The sequence below is a fragment of the Delphinapterus leucas genome, chromosome 6 (genome assembly GCF_059928025.1).
Source record: "Delphinapterus leucas isolate spDelLeu-1000000601 "Yukka" chromosome 6, BTC_Dleu_Yukka2, whole genome shotgun sequence".
Taxonomy (NCBI): Eukaryota; Metazoa; Chordata; class Mammalia; order Artiodactyla; family Monodontidae; genus Delphinapterus; species Delphinapterus leucas.
The window spans coordinates 50,244,587-50,271,051 of record NC_143134.1 but is presented as its reverse complement, the minus strand read 5'-3'; the positions used below and the strand labels follow the sequence as shown (position 1 = coordinate 50,271,051).

Sequence of the window (26,465 nt, the reverse complement as noted above, 5' to 3'; positions counted from 1 at the left end):
TGATGAAGAAAATTTAAAACCCCATATTATTTAATCCATAAATATATTTCAGTGTTTTAGAGATATTCCTTTCTCTAAAAGATATGAATACTGTATACTAAATTTCCTCACATATGGAAGGTAAAAATGATAGATTTTGTTACAGTTTTTAATGCCACTATTTGCATTAAGTTGTTAAAATTATGATTGTAGCCAATGGATTATAAGGAATTGGCAAATAATTCACTTTAGACTCTTCCTATAATAGTCTCAAGGCCAGTATTCTTTGGATCATTATTGTCCTATGAGGTATTAGCAGCCATACATCAAAGAAAAGGTTTTGTTGTCAAGGAAGTTTGGCAGATTCTTAATATTTTGCTCTTGAAGAGTAGAGAGCAGTTTAGTAAAGCCTTGGGTAGGTCCTATAGTAAAGAAACTTGTTTGACTTTGTTTAAACCCAGTATTTCCTAGTAATTCTATAGTAGTTTGTCCATGTACCTTTTAATCCCCCACCCTGTAAATACTTCTGAATGTCTCTCTGGAAATTAATGTTCTAGAAGACAATTTGGGAAACATTGCTCTATCTACAGCATCCCAAAGAACTGACCACGGACCAACTGAAGATTCCTCAGCCACAGCACAGAAGCATTTGAATAAAAATCTAAAGAGAGGCAGAAATAGGTATTTTAAAAAACAAGAGTCATAGATGATTCCCACTTTGGAAGCCACCATATTATTCAATTGTGACAGTCATACATTTTGATGACAGTCTTTCTTTGTAACGAAAATCAAGAGATTGTGCCTGGACATTGAACCTGTGCTTTAAATCGCTACTAAATTTTCAGAAATTTGTTGTGCCAATTCAGGAAACATTTAAAAAAATTTAAAAAGCATTTTCCAATTCCATGAATTCATTCTATGGGCATAAAATCAACCTTAGCGTGTTGTCAGTTTAAACTATCTCTGTTCTTCACTTTGACTTGTGATAAAATTCCAAAATCTTTATTTCTTTACTGATTCCAATCAGTAAAACTTTAATATGTATTACATCACATATCTGACTAATATGAAAATCTGTTCATTTTAATTAATGAATAATTTACTTTAGGCCTTTTCCTACTGTTATGTATGGTCCCCTGAATACTGCTGAGAATAGTAATGCTAGTATTTTAACTGTTAGCTAGCAAGGAGTGGCAGTTACTGTATTTGGACCTACTTGCACAATGCCAATGAGAAGAGCATAATTTTATGATATATATGTGTGTTGCAATTAATATGATGGTCTACTAGCTATAGTCCAGTATGTCATGTATCAAAATCTCCATGTCTAAACTGTGAGTGAGCTGTTAACATTTTTTAAAAAATCAAACATTGAAAGAAATTAATTTTCTTCACATAATTCATGAGTATCTATGTATTTTCTTCAATAAACCCATCATCATCTACCACAAATTGATGTAGTTGTTCAAATATTACTATAGTTTCTTCGGAGCTTGTGTCTGGTATCTGTGGAGGAGGACTTGGATTTCTGGTAAAACTATCTTCATAGGTTTCTGCTTCATGCTCTTCCAGGCGATGATGATTGTAACTAAGCAGAAAATTATACCATACTGGACATTTGATAGCAATTGAAATGAGGAGTGAAGTCATCAGTACAGTGACTACAACACTGACAAGAAAAGTCCAGCTTTTTCCTTGAGATTCACGTTCTTAAATGGAATACCGAGAAAGAGAGGGTGGGGGTAGTTTTGTTAAATTGACAAAAATAAAATAATCATAATTACATGTCCTAATAACTCCCCAATATTGGTATTAGAAATAAATGTACATAATCTTCTTTAAGCAAAAGTTACTAAAACTGCCAAAAATAAAGATATTTCATAGTGTGGTGAAAGAATACCTTTTTTCAAAATATCTACCTGTCTTTGCAGGTATTGTTTATCCATTCACGTAGGAACATTATTGATTTATACCTGTTAAGAATTTTGACTTAACTTGTTAATACCAAGGCTCAGAGACGTTAAATATCAATAATTTGCATAACGGCATTTGACTGATAGCTAGCAGAGCCTACTTTAGAAACCCAGTGTTTTGTCGGTCTTTTCTTGGGTGGAGGAATTGTTCTTTTACATAGTTTCTAGAAATTTAAAATACAAAAAAATAATGAGAACTATCTCGGTTTATTTGGTGTGCTATCCTCAGCAATATTATTATTCAAAACCAGTACATTACCTGAATCTCTTGTTAAGTTGTTCAAAAAACTATTAAATGTTGAATTGCTAATGGACTGAAAATGAATGTAAAGATCTTCAGTTATAGATGAAGGAAATTTTGAGTAGCATTCAGCCTTGTAAGGTACTGTTTTGATATTGTAGCACTTCAGTGTATCCGGATAGCTGCACATGGTGATGTTCTCATTTTCTAGTAAATTAGAAAGAATAAGATTTATTATGGAAAATAATATTATTATGGTTAATAAATTATTATGGTTAACAACATTTTATAATTTTTTATCTAGAATTTTTTGACATATTTATCTGTCATCATTAAAGATATTATAAAAAAGAAACTGTTGTATTTGCCTAGCAACACAACAAGCTAAATGCCCATTTCTGTTTATGTTATAAATGTAGCTTAAGTGCAGTATCTGTTTATTGTTTAGTTTGTCTGTGTTAGTAATGTAAAAATGTTATGATTTAGATTATGGTGAACATGTGGAACATGGCATGTAGTTTAGAAAGTGGGGCACCTGTTTTCACCTACTCTCTGACAAGCTCTCCTAAGAAAAGGAAGTGCTTTTAAAAATTAGTCTTATATATTGAAACTGCAAACTTAGTATACAAAGTGACAGTTTCATCTCATATATATAGAACATTTAAGTTTCTTTTCTTCTTTTTCTTTTTTTCTGGAGAGGCAGAGGGAGAGCTTGTACTCAGCAATTGCTTTTCAGTGTTTCTTCTTGTGTCCCTTAAACAGGAAGTTTCCTTTTCTTTTAGACATGAAACAAGAGACTTTTCTGGGGTAGAACCATCCAAAATCAATCACATTTTGGTTTTGACTAATTTAAATTATGATTGCTTACCTAGTGTCACATTCGATGTGTTCAACCAGTTTTGCAAATTCAGTAGACTACAAGAGCAGTTCCACGGATTTCCGTATAAAATTATGAATTCCAGATGAAACAGTTGTGGTACATCAAGATAGCTTATCAAATTGCCTTGCAGATTCAATAGTATCAGGCTTTTTAGAGGCACAAATATATCATGATTCAGTTAAACTATTTTGTTTTGGCAGAGATATAACTGTTTTAGTTTATCTAAGCCTGTAAAGGCACCCTGTTGAATTATGTGGATGGAGTTTCTACAGATATTTAAAATTTCTAGATTGGATAGTTTACCAAAACTATTATTATGTAGGATAATGACATTGTTCTCAATCAAATAGAGCTCGGTGAGTAAAAAATATGTCTGTAGAACTCTTGTATCTGTAACATTCAGAGTAATTTGGTTATAACTGAGGTCAAGTATAGTAACATTTTTATTGATATTTGCTGGAATCAAAGCATAATTCTTTGCAGTGAAATTACATTTGACTTCCTAAAAAGAAAATTAGAAATGCATTAATAAGGAAAAATGCTAGCAGAATTTCCCAAATTTTCATATGCAGGCAATTAGACATTAGAAGGAAATACTTTTAGAAAAAAATCTACTATCTAATCTTTTTTTTTGCGGCACGTGGGCGTCTCACTGTCGCGGCCTCTCCCGTCGCAGAGCACAGGCTCCTGACGCGCAGGCCCAGCAGCCATGGCCCACGGGCGCAGCCGCTCCGCGGCGCGCGGGATCCTCCTGGACCGGGGCACGAACCCGCGGCCCCTGCATCGGCAGGCGGACTCCCAACCACTGCGCCACCAGGGAAGCCCTACTATCTAATCTTTTTATGTTAAAATATGAAAAAGGTAAAGCAAATACTTTTTTTAAATTGGGATGGAATGTTGAAGATTAAGGAATTCTGATATATATAATTGAGGAAGGAGATTGTAGTTTGTCATACAAGTATCTTCCAACTGTTATTAAATAATCATTACAGAAAGAAAATATTGGTATATTGCCATTTATATATGTGGAAATAAATGGTAAATAATAATTCTGTTAACTTATTTAGTATTTTAGTGTGCAAGATTGACATTTATAATGAGGAAATAATGTAAAAATGTAATTTTTAAAAATCAGAGCTACCAGTGCTACATCTAGGACTATTAAATAATTAAGAAACAATATTCAATATATACCTCTATAGGGTTAACAGCTCAAAATTTGGTGTTTTAAAAGAAAATATCTTGTAACAGAAATTGAGCCATGTGTTGAATTTAAAGAGTCAGGCAACAGGAAGAAGTGCTTTCCTTATGTGGATATAAATCCAAAGAAATAGTTCTTGTTTTGACTGTTTTTGTAGTTGAAATGTCCCCCAATAATAATAATAATGTAACAACAGCAATTTCCCTCATAAATATGTGGTTTTTTTAAACGTTTCCTACATTTTAAAGTATGTTTTTTATGTCTTAACTAATCTCTGGTTTTGTAGTGAAATTTTACGTATTTCTTCTTTAGTCAGCTTTTAAAGAACTCAGTTTTTTAAAAAATGAAGACTGCTTTTGTCAAATTAGAATCTGGCTCAGAGATCACATGTTTTGAATATACACAGCTAACTAAAGAGTTTGTTTTGATAGCTTAATTTTTTTCTTCTTTTATTGCCTTCAGTATTTTACTAAATCTACACAAAGTGTACCTTTGAAAATATTTTCACTAGCTTGATTGTAAAAACTTACGATTTTAGACGTCTGGCTTTCGTCTGATAACAATAGCATGGAGAGTGGCCAAAACAAGATTGTGATGCTTGTGATTTTCATATTGCAAGCCTGACAGAAAAGAGAGTATTTATATCTCATTAGGAGACTAGAACATTAGAGATTTTTTTAGGACATTTTGATTTCTATTTTTCTCCTTTTAAATCTATTTTTTCTTAAAATATATAAAATATGAAACAAGTAAATATCCCTTCACCCTCCCTGCACTCTAATCTTAAAAAACTGGAAAGCTCCTGGGGAGAATGAAAGACAGTAATTTTCAGGGTGTCTCTTTAGTTCCTAGATCTAGTGAAAGGAACTTTAAAACAATTGAAGTGGTTGTACATTTTAAAATTTTAATATATGTGCACAAAAGCAAGTCCAGAAGGATATATATTTATGTATATATACACGTTTAAGTATATGCTTATATTGCTACTTCTTGATTTTTCAGTTTTAGGCATTATCTATTGATATTATCCTTTGACTTAACACTTCGGGAGATGAGAGTCCTCAGCTTTCTTTCAAACACTCCCTACCTTCATCTTCAATGCATCAAATATATACTTACTGTCTCTTTACTCTCCGAGCATAGTCACTTGTAATTTTGGTTAGATGAGTACTCAGTGTTTATACTATTAGGAATGTATAAAGCTGTCAATGACTGAGCCCTGTTAACAGGATTATTATTATGTTCCTGCACACTGTTTTTCCTCTAATTAATTGTCCTGGTTTTCTTTTCATGTGCTTAGGTTTGTTTTTTTTTTCTCATTAATTTATACCCAAACTCTCCCTAGCAAATCTCTCAATAGTTTGTGTATATTAGATAGTTTAATTTGTTTCATTTGCTTGAAGAAGTCTCTCCTAGAGCCTGCTGCCATGCTCTGATCTAGATGAGCTGATCACTAGGCCCTCTACACAGCCGTTGACTTCCACTCTCCTTCCACCCTCATTGTAGAGACTCCCTTTTGCCCTTGTTACTGGATTCCTGTTTTCTAGAATGCCCTGTCTTGGATTACTGCCTTTTTTCCATGGAGCTTCCTGCAGGAGCTTCCTGAGAAGGCCCATAGAAGAGAATTTTTTTTAGACCATGAAAGATATTTTGGCTAGAAGTAGAACTCTAAGTAGGAAATAATTTTCCCTCAAAAGGTTGATGGCATTGCCCCATTGTCTTTGGGTTTCTAGTATAGTCGTCCCTCAGTATCAGCAGGGGATTGCTTTCAGGAGTCCCTACAGATACCAAATCTGTAGATGTTCAAGTCCCTTACATAAAATGGTGCAATATAATGAATACAGTGGACCTTTCATATCCATGAGTTTTACATCTGTGGATTCAACCAACCATGACTGTATTACTGTTAAGAACTGTGATGCTATGCCGTTCTAATTCTTTATCCTTTTATGTAACTTGCCGTTTCTTAACCCCAAAGCTTTTTCTTTGCTCTAAAGTATTGTATAGTTAGAGGTGTACAGTATAGTGATTCACAATTTTTAAAGGTTATACTCCATTTATAGTTATTATAAAACATTGGCTATATTCTCTGAGTTGTACAATATAGCCTTAATATGGATTTTCTGAAATTTCATGATCCTTTTGAGAGTCTGTTTTCATTCATGAAACTGGGCAGTTGGTGGGCACTTTCAATCTGGAAACAGTGGGAAATTTTCTGAATTATTTGATTGATGGTATTGATAATTTTCTTCCTCATTAAAAAAGAAAAACCTCACTTCTGTTTCTAGAACCCCTTTAATTAGGTGTTGGATCTCCTGGTATGATTTTCTAATTTTTTGTGTTTACTCTTCCACATTTCATCTCTGTGTGTTTTTGCTCTGCTTTCTGGAACTTTATCGTCAAACTATTCTATTAAAGTTTTCTTTTTTCTGTCATCTTCTTAATTCTAAGCTCTTTTTGTTCTCTGAAAATTTCTTTTGTAGTATACTGTGGTATGAATATATTTTTTTCCTTGTTTTTTCTTGTATCTCTTGTTTTCTTTTTCCTTGAATAGCCTTTGTACCCTCAAGTTGTGCTTTTCCAGTTTATTTTTATAAGTATCCTTTATGTTAGAGGTTTTCTTTTGAACTTTGTGTATCTGTTAACATTTGGTTTAGGACTTACATATAAGAGTGGGAAACGAAAAAGCTGATGGGAAACTGTGCATTTGTGTGGTTCTTATTAACTTCGCTATTATTTTTTGGCCACACTGCATGGCCTTTGGGGTCTTAGTTCCCTGACCAGGGATCGAACCCGTGCCCCCTGCAGTGGAAGTGTGGAGTCCTAACCACTGGACCACCAGGGAATTCCCAGTTCTTATTAACTTTAGATCTTACTGTAGAGTGACCTTAATGGACTGTTTTTTGGGGGAATACCTAAATGTCATTATCTTTAGATTGTTTCTCTTGGGCTGTTTGGATTCCCCAAAATGACATTTTTAATCTGCCTGAAAAGGTGAGGCCAAGTAGCCAGCATTCTGAGAGCTCAGTGGTGGAAAAGTTGAGTTTACCTCAGTAATTAGTATGTAAACTTTAACTTACTCTCCCTGCTTTTGGCATAACGTCCCTGCAGTCACTTGTGCCTAGTGCCCAGATTCTGTTTGTTTTATTTTCCCCAGAGCAAAAAAACAGAAGCCTTATTTTTCTGCTTAGGTAGGAGAGGGCCTTTACCTGGCTGGGCAGTGTCAGGGAGAAAGACTTTCAGCTATGTTTCAGCCCCTCCTTTTCTACTTCTAGAATATTTGGTACTGCCAATCTCTGGGCCGTCTAGGGATTCTGCAGTGTAAATCAAGTGGCTTCTAAGCTTTCCCCACTGCTGGCTTGGGAGAATTTTGCTTTCCCAGTCAGTTTGCCCTTAACTTTTAGCTTTCTAGTTTCTAGATTTTATTGCTGTTGTTTCCTCTTCCATTCTTTTTGTCTTTATGAGTTTATATACTTCAAATTACCTTTTATTTTCATTTTAGTAGGGTTTTGGACGGGAGTCAAAGTTAGTGGGTACATTCAACATGCCATGTTTAACTGGAAATTGCCATTTATTTCAGTAATTCTTCTTACTATAAGTACTTTCCATTTAGTCATTTTATTCATGACCTTGATATTTCTTATTTTTATTTCTGTTTTGTTAAAGTCAACATTAGAAACTGCTGCATAAAGCAACTATTCTCCAATAAAAATTAATTTTAAAAAGATCTATTAAAAAATAAATAAATAGGGACTTCCCTGGCGGTCCTGTGGTTAAGACTTGGCCTTCCAATGCAGGTTCAATCCCTGGTCAGGGTGCTAAGATTCCACATGCCTTGCGGCCAAAATACCAAAACAGAAAACAGAAGCAATATTGTAACAAATTCAATAAAGACTTTAAAAAATGGTCCACATCAAAAATAAATAAATAATAAATAAATAAGAAACTGCTGCAAACAAATGATCTGTTTGAAATGATATGAATATGTCCTGTTACTATCATCCTTAGTGGTTAAAATTTAGTCTTTTGAGCCTTCTTATTGCACTTGTTACAATTAGTTGCTTATGATTTTTTGGGAAAATTTATTCCACGAGAGCAGGAGGTAAGAAACTACTCGGTGAGCAAGATTCATTTCAAGTTACTAAAGTCTGTTGCTGCATTAGCAATGAGGAATTTATTGTTATGCGAGTACTGGTCTGTTCTAGTTAACTTCCTCATTGCCTTCCATCTGATGATCTGCTTATGTTTATTCCTTTTCCACTTTCTTTCTTTACATGGCTAAATCAAAGTTTGAAGAAAAAGCCACTGTTCTCCTAGATTTTACAATTTGAATGTAGATCATAATAGAATCCCTTTTAGAGTCAGAAATGAATTCAAGCTATCACTTATTCCAGACCACTGCCTACAAAAGGAGATCCCTAAATCATAAATAAAAGGTAGTTTACCTGTATTTAGTGATTTCTAGGAATAAGTATGCAACCTCTCCAATGGCTTGTTTCAGTATTTCTCAATGGTGTAGTGAAATTCTTCCTGATGTTTTTGTAGGATGCCCATGTGGGTAGGGCAGTGGTAAGGGAAAAGAGCTTCTTTTTTTTCCCCAAGAAATAAATAGGATAAGGATGAATAAAGGAAGCAGATAGGCTACAAAGAAAATTAACTAAACTAAAGAGTTTATGTGGAATAGAAGCAGCCGGAGAAGGTAATGGAGGTCAGGTGGGACTGTGAGACTTGTGAAAATGGAGATAGAGGATTGTCTTGTATTTATTATCTTTATCATCTGCGTTATACTAATAATTGTCTTCTCCAGTATGCTAAAGTGAATAAAATCGTAAGGGTTAGAAAAGGAATCTTTTTTTTCCTTCTATTTGATAAATTTTAGAGTTAGAAACTATATATACTTAGAGCTTAAGGTAGATTCTGTACAAGAAAGCAGTCAATAGATCTAAACCATTATTAGGTCTAAAGCTATGAAATGCATTGATTGAGCCGCAAGGTCCATGGGGCTTTTCATATATTTGTACATGTTTTGAGAGGGGAAAGATTGAAAGATGGGGTAGGTGGATGTTGACCATCACAACACTAAATAGACAAATCCTTAGACAGCAACATTTGCTAGCTTTATTGGCTATCTTGAAGACATCAGATTGGCAGAATAACTAGCCGATAGTTTATGCAGAAATTGTTCTTGAGTCAGTTTACCCTATTTAAAAAGTTGATTTAAAAGGAAACAGCTATTATTGCCTTTTTCTCCCTTTGGATTTTTTTTCTCAATTTGATATTTATTTTGAAATGATATGTGGGCTTGAATTTAGTGATTAAAAAATAGAGAATAAATGGAATATCAGTTTTTTTAAAAACTATCTTACAAAATTAAGTGCCCTTTTATATAGCCTATAACCTATATTACAGAAAAAAAGATTTTCACAAAAGGAAATGGTAGATATTAAAAAAGAAACAATGTTCTTCTTAGTGCAGTTTCAAGTACAAGTTTCTGAGAAGTTTTTGGTCGTGTACTTTATATGACTATTTTATACCATGAAATAAAAAGATACTGCAATTATTTTGGTTTTGTTAAATAAAATGTATATACTGTAATAGTTTTGTCATTAAATATTTTAGGTATTTATACCAGAATTCAATGTATTTGGAGTAAGGTATTAATAATTCACAATTAACTTATCTCTTGTAATTTTATAGAACTTTTTTTTTCAAATTTAAAAACTTTTATAATGGAAACTATCAAGAAAAAACCTCTAAGTAGGATAGTCATTGCACAGTTTCAACAATTATCTCCTGGTAGTCAGTCTTTTTTCATCTTACAAATTTGTTTTTAAGTTAATATCACTTCAAAATGCTCTGTGATTAACATATTTCAAAATTAAAAGATCTTATAAATTTGATTGGTTAGATGAAACCTTTTTTTTCCAAAAGAAAAATAATTAATTTTTATTACGTTATCAATTTATTTGGGAAAGATTTTTTGGCCATGTCCCAGGTTTATATTTCTAAGGTAGATCTTGTGAAAAATACAATCATATTTTCTTTTCTTTCATCACTTATTAGAGACAGAGATTTTTGTATAGACTTAACAAGTTTAAATATGATTTTAAAAAATTCAACAGTAATCACTGAACCTATAAATATATAGGATCTTACCTTTCCTTTTTTCTTTTGTCTCTGAGACTGGTGTGTAAGGAATGTACTCTCTTTCTTCCACACCATTAAAAAAAAGTATGTCATATGATTTTATTTCACTTTGTTTTAACCTTTGTACCGTGAACAGGTGGAAAAAACAAAACAGAAGGAAACTAGACTTCCTTAGCAAAAGATTGACTAGAAGAATAATTTCTTAAAGTCATCTTTGACTTTTTTAGTGTAACAACTAAGGTGACTTGCTTAACCTTTGTGATTCTTAATTACTCTTAAAAAATTTAAATATTAACAAATTTACTTGTGAGTTAAAGTATATAATATTGAGAATGCATAATTTGAAAGATACATTGCTAAAGTGATTTAAGTGTTGATCCTAAAGGTATTTTGTATTTTGAAAGATTCAAGTTGAAAAGATTCCACCAAGTTTTGTATTCCACTGAGTTTCAACTTTGTTGTTTACTCATTTTTATGACACCATCATTGGTAGTTTTACTGCCAAGTTATAACAGGAGCAGACTGCTCAAAGCATCAAAATACCCAACCCTTGGCCATTACGTGACCTTCAAAAAATCAGTTACCTTCCTTGTGCTTCCTTGTGTAACTTCCCCTCTGTAAAATGGAATACTTTACAACATTAGTTCCCATCTACCTGTAGTAGATATATCAGGCAAAAACATGGTTAAGATTCATTGTTGGTAGTAAATAATCATGGAGTTCAGAATGAGTTAGATCTAACAAACTTCTCTGGGCTTCAGTATCCTTAATCTGTGAAACAAAGAGATTGAAATAGATGATCTTTTCTGTTTGAAATTTCTATAAGCGCACGCATATACCCGTGTAAATTGTAGCAGCAGCAGACACATTTTTTTATGCTATAGTGATTGAGGCTCAAAGTGAAGACATCACTTCCTGTTCAATAATGAGACAAAAATAAATAGAAATTCCAGGTTGTCTGTTTCATTATGTTCATCTTTTATTTGGTTATTATGAGATGCTCTCTGTAGGAAAATTTCTGAGTTTAGATTATCTTATTCTGGTACTAGGGTATGAATGCGTAAAGTGTGTGGAGGATAGATATGTGGATCTATGAGGCTCAGTTAGTGATTGTGAAAACTGTTAATGATATCTACATTTGAAAGAGATTGAATGGAATAATTATATTTTGAAACTCAAAGTAGAAATTTATGATATTGAGACTGAGAATTTATCTTCAAGCAAGCTTTTTATATGTAAATCTTGAAGTATTTACATGATAACTAGCATCTTACCTCTAATTTTTTCAGAATTTTTCTTTACCCTATTTATAATTGATCTTGCATGGTAATAAGTGGCACATCACTGGTATTTCTTGTGATTATATGATAAAGATGGTTATTGTTTGTAATTAATTTCATTACTACTACTTACATGATTAAACTTATGTTCCTGTTATATTTTCAAGGAAATTAGCTTATTATTTTGCAGTGCTAAAGTACAGTTGATAATTTGTGAAATATCAATACCAGTTTTAATTAAAGCAGTAGATAAAAGGGAATTTAAGCAAAATATATTAATCTAAAGCTATGAATTTTTTAATCAAATTGTACTGTTGGTCTTCCTACTCCCCAGTGCAGTCAGAGCTGTGTTACTTGAGATGATTTATGTGGTAAACTTCCATGCAAGATTTCATTTGGTCAAAGAATTCTATAGCTAAAAGATACTTGAAAACCACTATTCTAAAATTTAACTCTCTTGTTTGTCTTGAGGGTATGATAACGAAAAGTGCAAATACATTCTCATATGTATAAGACTTTAAGGATTTTCTGTGATAATCTTTGTGGTTTTTTATAAGAAAGTAAAGCGGAGAATAAGGAATACAAGGATTTGGGGATTGAGAAGAGAAAGATGTAAAATAAGTCTGTGTTTTGTTTTGTTATAAATTTATTTGTTTTTGGCTGCGTTGGGTCTTCATTGCTGCGCGCGGGCTTTCTCTGGTTGCGGTGAGCTGGGACTCCTCTTTGTTGCGGTGAGCAGGCTTCTCATTGTGGTGGTTTCTCTTGTGGAGCATGGACTCTAGGCATGCAGACTTCAGTATTTGTGGCACACGGGCTCAGTAGTTGTTTCTCGCGGGCTCTAGAGCGCAGGCTCAGTAGTTGTGGCTCACGGGCTTAGTTGCTCTGCAGCATGTGGGATCTTTCTGGACCAGGGATTGAACCCGTGTACCCTGCATTGGCAGGCGGATTCTTAACCCCTGCACCACCAGGGAAGTCCCAATAAGTCTGTGTTGATGGGGCCAAATTTTGTACAGGTCAAATAAAATTTTTGTGTACATCTATAAGGACTTTTAGATCACAAACTATGGTTAAATAACTTTTAAGTATCCTATTTAATTGAGACTGAGTAAAGTTAATTGATTTTTCCCCTCAATATTCTAAGAGGAATATTGTATACTTTTGATTTCAGGAAGGAAAAACAAATTAGAAGTGTAGAAGAAGAAACTGAACAGGAAAAACAAGCAGCAGAGGGCATTATCAAAAATATGCCTCCAGAAAAACAAGTCAAGTATATAGAAATGAAAACCATGAATGAGAAATTGTTGCAGGTAATACTAATTACTACTGTGTGCTGGGCATATAGCAGTCTTACTACTAAAAAGGTGATCTGAAGGTGGGCAGCATTGGCATCCCCTGAGAGCTTGACTAAACCTACTAATCAGAGTCTTCATTTTAACAAGATGATTCATATGGACGTTTGAATTTAGGAAGCACTGATCTAGAAAATTTCATTTTCTTATGTTGCATAATGACCTAGCTTTTACTCTGTTATTCAGTTCTATGCATCATTCATTTTTGCAGGTCATAAAGATACATGAAACAATTGTTTTTTAATGAACTTTTAATGAAAACATTAAAAGTCCTCATACACCAGAGCCATATGGATATTTACTTTCTTTCCTTTTCTTCCTGCCTAATAAACAGCAAGTCGTTTACTTGCTATGTCCTTAATTTGAACAGCTTTTGTCCCCTAATTATGGTGTTTAAATAAGAAATTTGGATGCCTACTGAGGGATTATTGAGAATCCTCTCAACATTCAGTCATGGTGGTGACTCAGATTTACAAGGTAGTGCCCTTTCATGTCCAGATATCCCTTAACCAGTTAACAGAGAATTAGTCCCTGCAAATGCTAATAATGAATGTAGTTCTAGTTTCTCAGATAATCCTTTATTGAAATTTTAATGTAACTTTTTATTTGAGACAGAATTTATAACATATAATGAAACATTGATGAAAGAATATTATAAAAATGCCAAAATATTATCAAAATATAGCTAATATCACACAGGGTGTTTGAATGGGTCTGGTTGGCCCTTGAACAACTTGGGTGTTAGGCACACTGACCCCTGTGCAGTTTAAGTCTGTGTATAATTTATAGTTGACCCTCAGTATTGAAGGTTCCACATCCACGGATTAAACCATCCATGGATTGAGTAGTACTGTAGTACGTATTTCTTGAAAAAAATCCACATGTCATTGGACCCATGCAGCTCAAACTTGTATTATTCAGGGGTCAACTATAAACAGTTCAAGGGTCTTATCCCTAAGAGTGAGCCATATAAATGGCTACAGGTCTTGGCCTTAAAAGAAAATAGGCAAAAGATATGGAAACATGGTTAAAAAGACAAATAAAAATTATAACTTTAAACAGTACCATCATTAATTTGAAGTCTTCTGATATTTGATATTCTCAGAATACAGTGATGATTCGCTGTGAAAAGTTCTGGCTCCTTTTAAAAAGCTCATAAGTATTTTAAAAGGTAGATCTTGGCAAGGTTTTTAGTAATAATGAAATAAGTTGGCAAAAATAGAAATAATGAATGTTAATAAATTCTAGTCAGATTTTAAGATATGGGTTGAAAACATTTACAAAATTTACTTTGTCACATCTGTATTTGAAATGTTGAGAAAGAAATTATTCTTAATGTAATTTGCCTATATATTTGCTTTTTTTCCTTCTTCTTAGGAATTAGATACACTTCAGCAACAACTAGATTCACTGAACATGAAAAAAGAGAGCTTGGAATCTGTAAGTAAAAATCAAGTAAAAGTTTTCATATTACTCAGCTACAAAAGAAAATCCAGTTAAATATATTAATGGAACTCATTCAGGTACATATTTATTTAGTAGTTTACTAATAGAAATGTAATAATTTTTTTTCCTATTCAGGACTGCAAATATCTTAGTTTAGTAAGAAAGCAGATTCAGTTATTGAGTACCTACCCTGTACAAAAATCATTCTGCCTTGCTGAGGCACACAAAATCTAATGGTAATTTAAAACTACCAATGGCAGTTTTCACAGAACTAGAACAAATAATTTCACAATGTATGGAAACACAAAAGACCCCGAATAGCCAAAGCAATCTTGAGAAAGAAAAATGGAGCTGGAGGAATCAGGCTCCCTGACTTCAGACTATACTACAAAGCTACAGTAATCAAGACAGTATGGTACTGGCACAAAAGCAGAAATATAGATCAATGGAACAGGATCGAAAGCATCAGAGGCAAATCCACGCGCATATGGTCACCTTATTTTTGATAAAGGAGGCAAGAATATACAATGGAGAAAAGACATCCTCTTCAATAAGTGCTGCTGGGAAAACTGGACAGCTACATGTAAAAGAATGAAGTTAGAACACTTCCTAACACCATACACAAAGATAAACTCAAAATGGATTAAAGACCTAAATGTAAGGCCAGACACTATAAAACTCTTAGAGGAAAACATAGGCAGAGCACTCTGTGACATAAATCACAGCAAAATCCTTTTTGACCCACCTCCTAGAGAAATGGAAAAAAAACCCAAAAATAAACAAGTGGGACCTAATGCAACTTAAAAGCTTTTGCACAGCAAAGGAAACCATAAACAAGAAGAAAAGACAACCCTCAGAATGGGAGAAAATATTTGCAAACGAAGCAACTGACAAAGGATTAATCTCCAAACTATACAAGCAGCTCATGCAGCTCAATATCAAAAAAACAAACAACCCAATCCAAAAATGGGCAGAAGACCTAAATAGACATTTCTCCAAAGAAGATATACAGATTGCCGACAAACACATGAAAGGATGCTCAACATCACTAATCATTAGAGAAATGCAAATCAAAACTGCAATGAGGTATCACCTCACACCAGTCAGAATGGCCATCATCAAAAAACCTACAAACAGTAAATGCTGGAGAGGGTGTGGAGAAAAAGACACCCTCTTGCACTGTTGGTGGGAATGTAAATTGATACAGCCACTATGGAGAACAGTATGGAGGTTCCTTAAAAAGCAAAAAATAGAACTACCATATGACCCAGCAATCCCACTACTGGGCATATACCCTGAGAAAACCATAATTCAAAAAGAGACATGTACCACAATATTCATTGTAGCACTATTTACAATAGCCAGGTCATGGAAGCAACCTAAGTGTCCATTGACAGACAAATGGATAAAGAAGATGTGGCATATATATACAATAGAATATTGCTCAGCCATAAAAAGAAATGAAATTGAGTTATTTGTAGTGAGGTGGATGGACCTAGAGCCTGTCATACAGAGTGAAGTAAGTCAGAAAGAGAAAAACAAATACCGTATGCTAACACATATATATGGAATCTAAAAAAAAAAAAATGGTTCAGATGAACCTAGGGGCAGGACAGGAATAAAGATGCAGACTAGAGAATGGACTTGAGGACACAAGGAGGGGGAAGGGTAAGCTGGGACGAAGTGAGAGAGTAACACTGACATACATACACTACCAAATGTAAAATAGATAGCTAGTGGGAAGCAGCCACATAGCACAGGGAGATCAGCTCGGTGCTTTGCGACTACCTAGACGGGTGGGATAGGGAGAGTGGGAGGGAGACGCAAGAGGGAGGGGATATGGGGATATATATATATATACATATAGCTTATTCACTTTGCTATATAGCAGAAACTAACGCAACATTGTAAAGCAATTATACTCCAATAAAGATGTTAAAAAAAGAAAACATACAAGCAAGAGACTAAAGACAAGTGAAGACGGAGAAGTCAGTTCATTACTTTAAAGATGTAAAAGCTTGCATTTGTTTTATTATTTGTTTATTTAAAGCGTTTTTAAATTCACAAAACATGTTTTTTATTAAAAAATTGAATATGATGAAAGTAAAAATGCCTATTTCTTTTCCCTCTTTCCAGACAGAACTGCTCTCACATTTATTGAATGATTACTATGTGCTTTTTTTGAGCTCTTTACATATGTCACCAGCATTGTCATTTTATCTTCACAGCAATCCTATAATCCTACCTTCATTTTACTGTTGAGAAAAACCTTAAGTGCGATGTACACTGGATATGCTGTCTGCAGGTTTTTTTTTTTAACCTAACATTCTCTCTTGAATGTCTATTCATGTCAGCTCTTAAGATATCTTTCTCATTTTTTGAAATTACTGCATTGTATTACATTGTATGACTATATATACCACAGCCTTGTAGATGACTAGGTTGTTTATATTGATAGTTTTTTGAGGTTATAAAACAATGCTGTAGTGAAAACACATTTTATGCAAAGTTACTAAGAGTGTATCTTAAGATAAATTTTTTGCATTGGGTCGGAAGGTACAAACTTCGAAAACGTTGTAACATTGCCAAATTGCCTTCCAAAAAAGTTCCATTTTCTGTTCCTAATCTCAATGTATGAGAGTGCCTATTTCCCCCGTACTCATTAACAGCTGCATTATCCATCCACCTTTTCCATTTTTACTAGTTTAATAGTTTAAAATTAGTATCTTGTTTTAATTTTCATTTATTTATACAAAAAAGTTGAGTATCTCTTTATATATTTGTTGGCCAATGTATTCTTTTTCTGCAAACTACCTTCCCATTGTCTGTACATCAAATCTTGCCTGCCTTTCTTGATTTCCTATGTATTCAGGTAGCTATAACGATGATAGGATTAGTAACAATTGTAAATTGACATGATTGCTTTCACCTAGCTTGCAAAAGAAATAAACCATGAGTATTTTGTAATCATTCTTTTGGAAATTTGCTATTGAAAAAACTAGTTTGCTTAAAAATATTAAGATGATTTTCTATATCCATATGTCTGCATGTGGGTACACAGAATTTTTATTTTCTTTGATCTCTGTGGTAATAAAAATATGCTTCAAGGAATAAGGACTGCATTTATATAGTATTAATACAGCCAGCTTTCAGAATTCCTCACTATCTTTTTTTAGGGTGTGTAGGAGAGAGTTAGGTCTTATTTCATTGGCAGATTTAGTTTCCACAGGAAGAGGTGTAGGGTATAACCTTGGAGTTAGTGTTTCTATTGATGCCACTCTACTTTGGCATTAGTACATGTATGCCTAAAATTACATGAATTTTAAAAAATTTACAGTATTCTCAAATGAAAATGTAGATCCTAATTCTGTTTAACTTTAGCTGGATTCCTTTGTGGGTCTTTTTGGTGGGGGGGGAGATTTGTTCTTCAAGATAACATTTTGTCAAATATCAATCAAGTAGTGTTTATTGCATATCTGCTGTATGCTCCCTACTGTGCTAAGTATTGCTGATTCAGTTCATAGGAGTGTGAAAAAGATCAGGCGAAAGATCAACATGAGCTTGAGTCTTCAGGAGTGGTTTTATCAAGATGCAATGATGAACATGTCTATAGGTAGTTAAGCAAAAGGGACGGGGGAGGTACTATGAAAAGGGATACATCAAAATGTCTGCATTTTTTCTATCGGTATTTTATTATCATGCCTTTTCACCTGAAGCTAATACATTACTTAAGCTGTGTATATAGCCCTTTGCCTATGGACTTTCAAACATTTCCTCTTGTTCACTTTTTCCTTTTTTTAAGATTCCTTCTCTTTTGCTTTCAAAAAGGAGGAGGTCTCCCCTGTTAAAAATATTGTTCATACTGTGAGCCTGGTTTCAGATATCATTAACTTTTTTTTTCATGATTAACTGTTATTTTTGTTAACTTAGAAAAATTATTTAGATATCAGATCATCAGTTTTCTCATCTGTAAAACAGAGATGATAGTACTATCTTACAGAGTTGCTTTGCGTGTTAGAGATAGTATATAAAAAATATGAAGTATAGTGCCTGGCACAGAATACGTGCTCAATAAATAACAGCTTCAAATGTCATTTTCATCATCATCATCACCACTACCACCAACATCCCTAGCTCTTTTGGTTATCTTTTAAAATTATCACATCCCTTATTTTCTCTCTGTGAACAGTAGAACAGTGGTGAATACATGATAATTTTACTACTCATGTCTATTAGTTTCCTAGTGCTGCTGTAATAAAGTATCACAAACTGGGTGACATGAAACAACAGAAATTTCTTGTAGTCCTGGAGGCTAAAAGTGTAAAATCAAAGACTTGCTTCTTCTGGGACACTAGGTAGAATCCTTCCTTGCCTCCTCCTAGCTTCTGGTGCTGGCTGTCAATCTTTGGCATTTGTTCCTTGACTTGTAGCTATATCACTCCATTCTTTACCTGTATCATCAAATGGCATTCTCCTCGGGTGTCTCTGTTTTTTATCTCTTCTCTTCTAATAAAGAGTAGTTAATACTGGATTAAGGTCCACTTTAATGACCTCAAGATAATCTTAACTTGATTAAATCTGCACAGACTCCATTTCAAATTAGGTCATGTTCACAGGTGCTGGAGATTAGGCCTTCAGCATACATTTTGGGGGGGATATAGTTCAACCCATAAACTTGTAGGAAAGCATATATATGATCTATTCAGGGGAAAATATCTTCCCTCTAGAGATCAGTTCCTTGGATTTTGGATTGGGTTTTGTGGTTAAAGTTACACATACATCGTTACATTTTCTTTATTATCTTCCCATTGGTAGAGATGTCTTTATCTTTGTTTAGGTCTTATATTTAGAAAATAAACTAAAACTACCACCTTCTTGTGAACCTTAGGCTGAAAATTGCTTATGAAAGTATATAGGGATTTATTTTTATTCTTCAATGTTTAGAAACGTACTTTGTAGCATTATTGAATACTCTAGGTTCTTGATATCTCTATTTAAAGATGCTGGTAGTTTAAATTTGTCCATAGTCTTATAAACTGAAAACTATTTGAATAGTTTTTGATAAAATACTAAAATTATTTTAATTCTCTTCAGGAAATAGCACACTCCCAGGTAAAACAGGAGGCTGTATTGTTGCATGAAAAACTTTATGAGTTGGAGTCTCATCGAGATCAAATGATTGCGGAAGACAAAAGCATGGGATCCCCAATGGAAGAGAGAGAGAGATTACTTAAGCAGGTAGGAAAAACAAACATATGTATTTTAATATGTCAGGATTTGGTAAATGTATCAGTCTGTTTTATTTAAGGCATATGAATTGAACATAAAACTAATAAGTTTATTTTCTTAAAAAACAGTGAAAAGTGAACTCCATCTAAATTAATATGAACTGCTTGACTAAGAAGATCTAGGTAAAAGTGATTTCTCAAATAAACTTTTTTTTTTGCTTAAATCCTAATTTTATATGGTCTTCATGCATATTTTGGTCATTTTTTCATGTTTTGGATCCTTATAAGAAAAACTTGAGACTCTTCTTATTGGTCAGTAAATAATTAATCTTATTGAAGATGTATTCCATTATTTGTTTTGGGCCTCATATTTAGAAAATGAAGTGCCCCAAGGCTGATGACTTTGTGTGGTTATTTCTATCAGTGCCACCATGAAGTGAATGGAATTAAAATGTCCTGTGAAATCACAGTATGTCACCATGTTATGTCACATGTGTTCAGTAGCTTTCTTACTATCCCAAGGCTCGCTTTAATTTAGCCTATTGTTTATCCTGAGACACCCTAAATATACAGCCCTTAGGAGCCTATATATTTGGGAGCACCTCTAGTCAGGAACCTACAAATGGGACTCCTTTGTGGTCTTAGATTGAATCCAGTGGGTTTGTAGGAACCTTAGGGATCAACTCAGGAGCTATTTAAGTGTTAGAATCATTCTAGAAAGGTATCAAAATCTAGAATCTCTGAAGTTCCTTGGAAAGAGATCATTGAAGGCAGGGGACGAAGAGTGTGATCTTCGTATAGAATTTCTAAATAGAATACAGAATGACTAGTTAAATTTGAATTTCAGATAAGCAGTGAATAATCTTTTAGAATAAATATACACGTAAGGACAATAAGTGTATTCCAAATACATACCACAAAAGTTATTCATTGTTTTTGTGAAATTCAAATGTAACGGGGATTGCTAAATCTGGCAGCCCTACCGTGTGCGTGGGTTGGGGGTGGGGAGCAGGGGGAACAGGGCGGGGGAGACAGGCTCAAAAGTCCTAGATATTTATGTAAATTGATCCAGGCCTGAAGATGTGTTAACTCCTTGGTGCCACGTGGATAGGTATGGATATTTATCAGTCACCACTCTTCCTTTGCGGAGGAAAGAAAAATCTGTGAATAGTTCCCTAATGATGTTCCTTTTAACTTCAAAGGCTGAATTTCAAGAAATAAGTTTAAAGCGACTAGATTTGATATTTTAGTACACACCCTAGAAGGAAAATCTCTTTAAGATAGCCTAACAATGAGTAATTCTTTAAATTCTGTTTTCTCTTTATGCCTTTATAGGTTAAAGAAGATAATCAGGAAATAGCCAGCATGGAGCGACAGTAAGTAGTTTTATACTAGGACATTTTACATTCATTTCTCATCTTTTAAATTGCATTCTAAATGTGTAAGAGGTGCATATTGTTACAGTCATTTTTTCTGTGATTCACACTGACAATATTGATGCAGCTTTCAGTTTTATTTATAGCTTTAAATAATTCTTTGAATGTTTAGTTAAGAGCCATTACATAGTATAATTGCTTCTTAAAAACAGCTTTATTGTGATATAATACATACCGTACAATTCACATATTTAAAGTGTACAATTCAGAGTTTTTTATTATATTCACAGAGTTGTGCAACCACCACCTCAGTCAATTTCAGAACAGTTCAGTCACCCCAATAGAAACCCATACCCCTTAACCATCATACCTCTCATCCCCCGTTCCCAGCCCTAAGCAACCACTGTACCCTATGTCTGTGTAGATTGGCCTGTTCTGGACATTTCATATAAATGAAAGCATACAACATATGGCCCTATGTGGCTGGATTCTTAACACTTAGCATAATGTTTTCAGGGTTCATCTGTGTTGTAGCATGTATCAGTATTTCATTTCTTTTTATTGCCAAATAATATCCCATTTGTGTGGCTATACTATATTTATTTATCCATTCATTAATTGATGGACATTTGGATTGTTTCTATTTTTTGGCTGTGGTGGATCATGCTGGTATGAACAATCGTGTACATGTTTTTGTGTGTGGACATATATTTTCACTTCTCTTGGGTATTTACCTAGGAGTGGAATTTACCTAGGAGTGCTGGTTCATACGGTAACTCTATATTTAACTTTTTGAGGAGGTGCCAGACTATTTTCCAATGCAGCTGCACCATTTTACATTTTCACCAGCAGTGTATAAGTGTTCCAGTTTCTCCATGACCTCACCAACACTTGTTATTATCTGTCATTTTTGATTACTGTGTAGCCATCATAGTAGGTGTGAAGTGGTATCATTGATTTGCATTTTCCTGATGATTAATGAATGATGTTAAACTTTTTTTCCTGTACTTATTGGTCATATATATATATTCTTTGGAGAAATGTCTATTCACATTCTCTGCCCATTTTTAAAATTTATTTATTTTTTTTTTATAGATCATTATTGGAGTATAATTGCTTCACAATACTGTGTTAGTTTCTGTTGTACAAAAAAGTGAATCAGCCATATGCATACATATATCCCCACATCCCCTCCCTCTTGAGCCTCCCTCCCACCCTCCTTATTCCACCCCTCTTGGTCATCGCAAAGCACCAAGCTGATCTCCCTGTGCTTTTGCCCATTTTTAAATTGGGTTATTTATTATTATTGAATTGTAAGAGCTCTTTATATACTCTAAATAAAGTCTCTTATCAGATAAATGATTTACAAAATTTTTCTTCCATTATTTGGGTTTTCTTTTCACTTTCTTTATGGTGTCCTTTGAAGCACAAAAGTTTAAAATTTTTTTTTTAAGACTTTATTTTTTAAATAAATTTATTTATTTATTTTTGGCTGCATTGAGTCTTCATTGCTGTGCACGGGCTTTCTGTAGTTGCAGCGAGCGGGGGCTACTCTTTGTTGCGGTGCCCGGGCTCCTCATTGCAGTGACTTCTCTTGTTGCGGAGCATGGGCTCTAGGTGTGCAGGCTTCAGTAGTTGTGGCTCACGGGCTCTAGAGTGCACGCTCAGTAGTTGTGGTGCATAGGCTTATTTGTTCTGCGGCACGTGGGATCTTCCCAGACCAGGGGTCGAACCTGTATCCTCTGCATTGGCAGGCGGATTCTTAACCACTGCGCCACCAGGGAAGTCCCAGTAGTTTTAAATTTTGATTATATCTGGTTTATTTTTTTCTTTTGTCGTCTGTGCTTTTGGTGTCATATGTAAGAAACCAATGCCTAGTTCAATTTCTTGAAGATTTATGCTTATGTTTTTTTATTTAAGTGTTTTATAGTTTAGTTCTTATGTTTAGATCTATGACCCACTTTTAGTTAACTTTTGTGTATGGTATGAGGTAGGAGTCCAGTTTTATTCTTTTGCTTGTGTATATCCAGTTATCCCAGCACCATTTGTTGAAATATTCTTTCAAGAAATATTATTTAATGTTCTTTCTCTGTTTAATTGTTTTGGCACCTTTGTCAAAAATCAATTGTATATAGATACAGGGTCTTATTCCTAGGCTCACAATTCTATTCCATTGTCTATCCTTAAAAGGATATGTCTATCCTTATTCCAGTATCATACTGTCTTGATTACTATAGCTTTGTAATAAGTACAACTGCTTTTGTTAAAATTTTAACCCATATAATCTTCTCTCAATGGTAAATTTTCTCTTATTTTCTAACTTTTAAGACAAACTTGCTAACTTAGTTTCGTTTATATAAACCTACAAAAAGAAGGTTGCTAAAGATTTTTTATTTTCTTAATATCACAAGTAAAGCTCAAAAGATGGCTGTGGGGGAAGGGTCTACTGTTGAAGTCAGGCAAGCCAGCATTCTCAGAACACACTTGTACTCTAAATGCGAATCATGAAAAAAGATTTTTCTCTCAAATTTATAGTATTGTCCTCAGAATAAAGCATATTATTTATTGATATTGTTTCTGCAGATTCAAAAAGATGTAAGATTTCATAACATCATAACTAAATGTTTTTACTGAATATCTAAATTGTCTGCCATAAATTCATTAAATAATATTTTCAACAGGTTAACAGATATAAAAGAAAAAATAAATCAGCTTAATGAAGAAATTAGACAACTTGACATGGATTTAGAAGAACACCAAGGTAATTTTTAAAATATTTTTATGAAGTATAATATACATAGCAGTATTTATACAGTGTTAACTTGGGCCTCAGGGACTGTTTACCTGGGGTTTATTATTTAATTCTTTGTGATATCACTAAGTTTAACTATTAAAATACTAAACTATTAAAATATTTAGTAGTAGTAACTAAATATTATAGTTAGTATTGAATCATTTAAGTAATATTTTAAATATTATAGTTAGTATTGAATTTTAATAGTAACTAAATATTATAGTTAGTATTGAACTATTTAAGCCAACTAAAAACATATAACTTAAAATGGTTATATAATGGCAAGAATTTATTTTGTTTTGCAAACAAATTTTTTTGTTAATTGGGATATAGTTGTTTTACAATGTTGTGTTAGTTTCTACTGTACAGCGAAGTGAAGTAGAATTCCCTGTGCTATACGGCAAGAAATTTTTTTTTTTTTTTTTTTTGCGGTATGCGGGCCTCTCACTGTTGCAGCCTCTCCCGTTGCTGAGCACAGGCTCCGGACGCGCAGGCTCAGCGGCCATGGCTCACGGGCCCAGCTGCTCTGTGGCATGTGGGATCCTCCCGGACCGGGGCACGAACCCGTGTCCCCTGCATCGGCAGGCGGACTCTCAACCACTGTGCCACCAGGGAAGCCCAAGAAATTTTTTTTTTTTAATCAAGTAAAATGGTTTAAAGTTGCTCACAGATTTCTAAGTTATACTTCTTCAATATTGTCAGCTCTTAACTGGCGTAAGTGGTAGAGTTACAGGGGAGTGAGGATCACGTCACAAATATCACAAAAAATGTAGGAAGAATTATTCGCTAGGGGACCCACTAATGTGGTGGCAAGTACTGATTATTCCAGTCCTCTCTCAGCTTTCCCCAGCAGTGGGATTTGAAGTGCCAAGGCAGGGACCAGAGCACTTGGGGTGGAAATGCTGTGGTGGGGATTTGGGAGCTACAGTGTATGTGTGGTTGAGGGAAGAGTTTGGGCATCACAGGTTCCTAACCAACTTGTCTCTAACAAGGGAGGAAAAGCTGGGTTACTATGGCACTTTAATCACAGATTAACTGCAAACCAGTTAATATGCTATTGGATTATCAAGAGTTGACTATATATTCTTATGAGTTAGGTATTCTGTTGTAAATAATATGCCTATTATGGCTAAAGAAACATTCATAGCGGGGGAAAAGGGTGTTCTTTTCCTAAATTAATTTTTTATTTCAATTTTAATGCAGTGTATTAGTTTTATTTATACATTTTATTGATTTATGAATAATAGCATTAGCTACTATTAATTGATTACTTACCTGGACTGGTTACTTTGTGATCTTTGCAGGAACACTTTGAAGGCTTCTAACCTCTTTTATGCTTGTTGAAACTCAGAGAAGTTAACTCAAATTCTCACAGCTAGTAAGGGGTAAAGTCTAGATATAAACCAAGTTCTCTTTGACCCCAGTGTTAGCTCTATTGCCCAAACCTAATCTTGGCTTTCTGATATGAAGTGCTGTATTTGTGAAATAAAAATATTCTTGTGAAATGCTTACAGTCTTATTTACATGTGGCTACATGTAAACCAGACATCTAAAATCAGACAAACTTTAAGTCCTGGTTATTAGGTAAGTAAACTTATCTGAGCTTTCATTTTCTCATCTGCAAAATGAATATAGTGGTCCTACCTCACTAAGATTTACGAATAGTAAATGGTACACATGGCAAGGTAGGTTCACAATAAATTGTTACTAAGGTCATGTTGTTTTCTTTATTAAATTATATTATTGCTTTTAATTTATGTAGATCTAGTATATAGATTTTCTTTGTTAATAAATTATTCTGAGAAATCTGATAATGTTCTTGATTTCAGATGCTTTATGGGATACATTTTAAATAATATTCCTCCTTCTAAATTTAAATTTCTAGCAGAATTCTATTTATTTTTCCAGTAAAATAACTCATTTGGGGGTAACAATTTATTTTATTTTATTTCATTTTTACATCTTTATTGGAGTATAATTGCTTTACAATGGTGTGTTAGTTTCTGCTTTATAACAAAGTGAATCAGTAATACATATACATATGTTGCCATATCTCTTCCCTCTTGCGTCTCCCTCCCTCCCACCCTCGCTATCCCACCCCCCAGGTGGTCACAAAGCACCAAGCTGATCTCCCTGTGCTATGCAGCTGCTTCCCACTAGCTATCTATTTTACGTTTGGTAGTGTATATATGTCCATGCCTCTCTCTCGCTTTGTCACAGCTTACCCTTCCCTCTCCCCATATCCTCAAGTCCATTCTCTAGTAGGTCTGTGTCTTTAAACAATTTATTATTAATTGCTAGTTCTACGATAAATAGAATGCTTTGAATTGTAGCTTCCCTTTTCCTTTTTGTTTTCGTAAATTCTTTGTCCTTTTTTTTTTTTTTTTTTTTTTCTGGCCGCACCACAGCTTGCGGGCTCTCAGTTCCCCAACCAGGGATCGAATCGGTTCCTCCTGCAGTGGAAGTGAGGAGCCCTAACCACTGGACCACCACGGAATTACCTGTCCTTTTTGATTAATGTAGAAAGGCACAATCTATAATGTAATGTAATAGTAGCAAAAAAGCATATAT

General features: G+C 34.0%; 2 protein-coding genes across 4 annotated transcripts in view; one reads left to right on the top strand and one right to left on the bottom strand.

Moving 5' to 3' along the window:
* IFT74 (intraflagellar transport 74) overlaps nt 1-26,465 on the top strand; it is a 96,312-nt gene that overhangs the window by 20,438 nt on the left and 49,409 nt on the right. For all 3 annotated transcript variants that reach the window (XM_022551699.2, XM_089913119.1, XM_022551700.2), the window contains 5 exons: nt 12,870-13,008; nt 14,428-14,490; nt 19,591-19,734; nt 21,060-21,100; nt 23,782-23,861. In XM_022551699.2, coding sequence (XP_022407407.1) covers nt 12,870-13,008; nt 14,428-14,490; nt 19,591-19,734; nt 21,060-21,100; nt 23,782-23,861 — 467 coding nt within the window. The remainder of the gene's footprint in view (nt 1-12,869; nt 13,009-14,427; nt 14,491-19,590; nt 19,735-21,059; nt 21,101-23,781; nt 23,862-26,465) is intronic.
* LRRC19 (leucine rich repeat containing 19) lies at nt 1,265-8,564 on the bottom strand. The gene is given in 5 exon segments (XM_022551702.3): nt 1,265-1,401; nt 1,404-1,688; nt 2,212-2,400; nt 3,062-3,575; nt 4,805-8,564. Coding segments are annotated over 5 exon segments (1,149 nt in total). The 5' UTR covers nt 4,925-8,564; the 3' UTR covers nt 1,265-1,360.